At 44.7% G+C, this 6000-nt stretch overlaps 1 protein-coding gene across 1 annotated transcript in view; it reads left to right on the top strand.

Annotated features, from left to right (window-relative positions):
• The first annotated feature begins 207 nt into the window (after positions 1-207).
• Positions 208-6000, top strand: part of LOC311503282 (receptor activity-modifying protein 3) — a 29032-nt gene continuing 23239 nt past the window's right edge. Inside the window, exon 1 of the mRNA XM_084565920.1 lies at positions 208-538. Within this exon, the coding sequence (XP_084422046.1) occupies positions 487-538 (52 nt within the window). The 5' untranslated portion in view covers positions 208-486. The remainder of the gene's footprint in view (positions 539-6000) is intronic.

The following is a 6000-nucleotide window of genomic DNA, read 5'->3' as shown; positions in this document are numbered from 1 at the left end:
AGAGTTTGGAACCTGTTTGCATTTTATTTTCTGCATATATTCACTATATTAACATTAAAATGTCCACATTTGCGTACCGAGAATTAATTGTTAAGTCCGTGCAATCCAGAATGACAGCTTTTGAGAAACTCTCATCATCATCCTCCTCCACTTCTCCCCCTCCTCGTCATCCTCATCCTCCTCCTCCTCCCCCCTCAGAGGATGCAGGACTGTGCGGTCTTGAGCTCTGACGCCTGAGAAGCTGCCGCGATCATCTCGGGGACAGTCGGGGAAAGTCGCCGCTCAGGGATCCGGTTTCTCTCTTCTTCTTTTTTTTTTTTTGTCTTGGCTATCTCTGCGTTTCTCTCTCCGCGTAAACTTCCACCTGACAGCATGACGGAACGCGCGCATTTGGGATAATTTCAACGATGGTTCGCTTCAAAGGTGCATTTTCACGGAGCTGCAGCTGAGGTTTCATTCAAAGTCCGACTGGATTCGCGCAGCGTGATGGATACAAATGAGCTCGCGGTGCTGAAACTTTTTGTTGTTGGGGTTTTGGGTGAGTAGCGATGACTTTTTGGTTTCTTATTAATTTCAGAGAACGCTCAAGGATTGATGGATGCAAATCCATCACCCAAGAAGTCTGCCTGCTCTGTTATAAGGAGAAATACCATAGCAGCATCACACAAATGCAACATACAACTTGAGACCACTTTCCTCATTATAGTCCAGTAAATAATATATTATAATTGCTTTTGTTTTCTATGAGTGCTGCAATCAATTTCTTTGCATCTACAAATGCACTGCCACCATGTCAGGTTGCACATAACGAGGCTTCATAAGAAGAACTAACAGGAACATCAATCCCACCTCAGAGCATGCACTGAACGGGGAATATACAGTGCTGCACCATGGCCTCATGCCCCACTGGACAGAACTGACCTATATCGTGGCCAATAGGAATTTCTGGATCTGGCTCATTATCCGGCAGCCCAGGGGTGAAATCATGTATGAAATTATGTTTCATGTGGCGCGAGGTTGTGGCTGAGGAGTTGAAAGGGTTAAAGGCTGTCACGGCCGAGCTGTTTTGATTGGGACCTGCTCTGTGTCCGCAGAGTGGCCCGTAGTAGTGACAGCAGATAAGAATGAGGAGTCCTGATACTGCTGAGTACCGACTCTTTCCAGGATTCGGAGAAGCCGGGCTGAGGGGCTGTTAGTTAGCAGCTGTTGGGCTGATATTTGGTCAGCTGGTCTGACACTGATTGAAAATGCCTGGTCATGCTAGGCGACACAGGATTTCAATTTTATGGCTTGTAGTTCAGCGAAACTCTTATCTAGTTGCAGTTTACCCAGAGCTTTTTGGAGGGGTAAACGTGAGACAGTTAGGTGACAATTTTATGGGAGGTCATTCTGCCATTTAGAAGCCTGTAATAAACAGAAGGATGTGCTCTATATTATGTCCTGACAAGATTATCAGCCTGGACTAGGCTGGATCTCAGCCATGTAACAGCTGTGGAACCTCCCAGCGCTGCACATCCAAGCAGAAACCTAACTTAGATGCTCATGTTCAGGCATAAAACATGTTTTATGTTCTAAGCTCTCCTTTCAGTGTTTATGGAAAACCAGCGAAATCAAAGATTTACACGTGTAGGAGCTCGCTGCATGTGCTGCTGTCAAAGCAGCGAGAGGTTATATTCCCATGCCGTGAAGACATGCAGGATTTTCCCATCAAGATCCCTACTGGGAGGAAGAAGGCGGGAGTCCAGATGTGTTCAAAGAAAGCCAGAAAGCAACGCACTGAGTCATTCTTAATGCAACGCCAGTGTGGTGGACGCAGCGAAGACTGGAGGAGATGGTCCACATCTGCAGCACACAGAAGAAAAAAAAAAAAAAAAGATTCCCACTGACGGTGAAGCATCTGCTTACCCCAATAAATAGTTATTCACATACACTCTCACAGCGAGGGAAAGGGCCTCAGGGTTCTTCTGTTCTGCTGAAAAAAAAAAAAGGCATAGCTGTGAAAAACGTTTTTTAAGTTTTTCTTGTAAAAATGCTATTCATAGACCTGAGGAGAGAGTTCGATGCGTGGAGCTGTTTTCAATGTGTGTGGCTGATGTCTTTTCTTTTAGCACATGGATGTTGTTATACACGGTGCTGCTCATCATCTGGACATTCCAGGTTGAAATACCTTCAAGTTTATTAGACGAGACAGTTGTAACACCACGTTAGAGCTTTTAACTCAAGCCTGGTGTCACATTCTCAACAAATACTTAAAAAAGCTAGAGTACATGGACAACAATAAAATGATTTCACAAGATACATTTACCGGCCCTCTAAATAACCCCCAAATCGGAGATGTTTTCACAAAATATGACAGAATACGAAGAAGATTTCCCCAACTTTAGGAACGACATTGAACTTACTAAATAGAAGATGACAGCATCAGTTTCCTGCTTTATTTGTCTTTCCAAACACTTGTTTGAACGGCTAGTTGTTTTGCTGCCACCGTGTTTACCTCCCAGAAACTTGGGGCAATGATGCACAGAAAGAAACACAGAAACCTTATCTGTTCCAACCAGAGAGAAACAACATCAGATTAAGCATTTACATGACAATTAGGCACAAATGTTTCCCTACTGAACTGACTACCAAAGTGTTACACCACCCTTCTCAGTCTCATTGAAAATGTCCTCTCCAGTCCAGTCGCCGGTGCTGGCCTGTTCCTACTTGAGATGGTTCTACGAGGTTCTTCTGTCCGGGCAAATGAGTAAAATAAAGTGAACACATAGCAAGAAGGTTCCGGGTTTGTATCCATCGGCCGACTGGGGCCTTTCTGTTTGGAGTTTGCATGTTCTCCCTGTGTCTGCGTGGGTTCTCTCAACTTTAAAAATGATAAGAATATCTGTGAGCGTATCCAAACTGCAGATCGGGCTTTATCCTGTCAATCATGTGTCCACATTCAGCACATGTCATAACATCAACAAGAGCGAACGTTCGCTCGGCGTCGTGACACTGACTGGAGTCCACAGGGCGCAACGGCAGGGAAAGTGTGTTAAGAGCGTTATTAATCTTTCAGATCCCCGTTAAAGATTCATGCCCCAGAGGGGACTTGAACTCTGCCTCTTAGCTCATCCCGCTCATATCAAAGTCTGAAGCCGAGGTGTCGCCGACTCCTGAGTTGCCGCGCAGAGGGCAGAGTGTGTTTCTGTCAAAGCGCCAGATGGTCAACAGATTGTCGAGGGGTTCACCCCTTTGTAGAAGCACCCATAAACTCCCTGGGTATCTGTTCGTCATGCCATATGACCACCGAAGATTTCTTTAACAGGAAGCGCTGGAGGCTCCTTTTCACAGGCCAGATTAGCTCTCATCTCATGTTATGAAAGTGTGGAAGCAGCTCCAGATATGTAAAACAGTGAAGCAAAAATGGGTCATAGACTGAGCCTTATTAAAACTGAATTAATGCAAGAAACTAGAAATGGTTGGTTTGATTAGTTGAGCAGCAGAAAATACATTGTTTTATAACAGAATGAATATACACAGTTTCTTTAACTGTTGGTTAAAAGTGTCAGATTTGGAACTACATTAGGCAAAACAACAATTAAATGAACTTGTCTGTGCATAGTGTTAATACATAAACCTAATTTCATTTCATACATCCTTCAAGGCTGGAAATACTCCGCGATGTTTGCATGGCAGCTCAGATCATCTGATGCTGCAGACCCGTGGCTCATTATGTAACGTCATTTGCAGAAGCCATCATCCTCTGATGCTGGCTTCCGCAAAGGAGCGGCGAGAGGGCAGAGTCGGAGCAGGATGTCTGTTTATATCGGGAGACGTGATAGAAGGAGGGATCTCATATTTCCAATCACAGAGAAGGTGCTAATGAGCCTGACTGAAATGAGAAGCGACATCGAGTCCAATGGCGGGCTCAAATTAATGATAAATGACAGACTGAAATGAGGTACTGATGGGAGGAGAGGGACGCATCTATGACAAGGAGTCATTTTATTCACTGGAGGCCGAAATGTTTTCAGTGGAGTAGCCAAATAGCAAATGAGTTATGATTTAAAATAACCACGGCGGGCCTAAGCGTAATGGGTTGAAGCTGTCAGAGGAAGCGAGACCACTCGGCGCTCTCGCCCGGTTAATTAACAGGCAGCCTTTTGCGTTTTTGAAACAGATTCTGACTCACGCTGAGGTGTTTTTTTTTTTTTTGCGTTCCTCCACCACTGAAACAGTTTGCAATAACCCGCAGCAGCTGTGAGAAGCAGTCAGACATCCGAGGCATCATTTACCAACAATATTTGTTTAGCAAAATACGAAGTATCACGTTGGTGTGACAGGAACACAGCGGAAAGGGGGTGAAATGGGGGGAGGTAGGGTGGCATCTTCTCTTAGAGTTCTGCAATTTAGTGGACATGTGAAAACTACGGTTGCAAATGATCAGCGCCTGATTCAGTGGGGGCAAAGTCTGAAGACCACAAGATGGAAACGAGGTGAGCTTACCTGAACTCCAACTCTGCTGGAGCCTTGAGGCTGCATTCAAGACAGCATATCAGTTTGAAACATTGCAGGAGGTAATGGATAGGGGTGTAACGGTACACACAAATCACAGTTCGGTACGTACCGTGGTGTGGGGTTCACGGTTCAGACAAAAATAGAATAAAACACAAAACAAATGCATTAGGAGGGTTCTCGTACCATTCATTCATTTTATTCATACAGAGGAAAAAACACAATTTCTTGTAGGGATAAACTGAGGTAGCACCTCCGCGAAACATCGTCGGCAGACAATCTTTGTCCGGTCCACCACTCGCGTCCAATCGCTGTTATGTTGCACCAAGAAACCAAAGTGTTCCCACGCTGGTGATTTAAATGAAGCCGGCGGCTCTTCCAACTCCACACTCTCTATTACTTTTCTTCTTCGTCTGTTTTTCTTCTTCTGTAGGCTAATGACGTTAGCTGGCAGCTTTTAGGCTCATGACCACCACCTGGATTGAAGTGAGGACTCGACTTTTTCTTTTTTTTTTAATAGGCTATTCACTTAGAAGTATTCGCCGTATGACTGTGTGCACCAAACCGTGACACCGCGGGACGAATACAAATACCGTTAAACCCCTAGTAATGGAACAAGAGGGAGTGCCCACAGTGAGCTGTTAGATGAGGAGCTGCAGGCCACGAGCTCCACCTTGGACCTTTCACCGTGCTGTGCTGTGCTGTTTGCAGCCTCATGCTATGTGATCTGTGGCTTTGATTTTTGCATTTGCTGCTGCACAACCATGAAGTAAATGTTAGAGATTGCCACTTTAAAGGTCTTTTCGCATAATAAAAATGAAGTCACAAATAACGTAATTATTAAAACTTCATGTGCCTGCAGCAGTCCCATGGTGAAGATATTCATTCATAGACATGGTTATTATTATGGTGTGTGACTGGACAAATCAGCATGATTGGGTGATTAGTGAGTAGTCCAAGAGACTTTTTCAGAAGGGCTCTATCGGGGTTGCTGTTGCTCTCTGCGGTGTAGTCATTTCTCACGGCCGGACATTTTGACTTGGCAGGGAAAGCAGAAGTGCGCGAATGATTGCTTAGTTGCTTAGTGACAAGTCAAAATACCTGGTGTGAAAAGGGAACCCTAATAAAGATGTTTCTCTTTGTTTCCATCTTTGCTCCTTACTCTGCCTTTTCTCCTTCACAGTTTTGCGTCCCTGTCAGGCGGACGAGCAGCTTGTTCGCGCAAAGGTCTTTGTCACTGCTGGTGAAACAGCTGACATAAGCCAAGCCCTTTTGTCCTTTTCCACTCAGTCCCTTGAATGCAATCCGTTTTTTAATGGAAATGGGTCGTGTAGCTGTCTTTTCTGAAATTACACACGCTGCTGAACTAGATGTAAAATATTCATAGTATACGTCCATGTGTTGTACCTATTTATCTGTCCCTTAGTGTATTCATCTCATCCCTGGCGAGAGTTGGGCCGAAGTTGCAGTGATAATGCGCTTCTCTGCTGTGCTCTGGCTTTTTAT

Source organism: Chelon labrosus (genome assembly GCF_963514085.1).
Source record: "Chelon labrosus genome assembly, chromosome: 18".
In the NCBI taxonomy this organism is placed as follows: Eukaryota; Metazoa; Chordata; class Actinopteri; order Mugiliformes; family Mugilidae; genus Chelon; species Chelon labrosus.
Note: the sequence above shows the minus strand (reverse complement) of the source record. Positions and strands in the feature narration are given on the sequence as shown.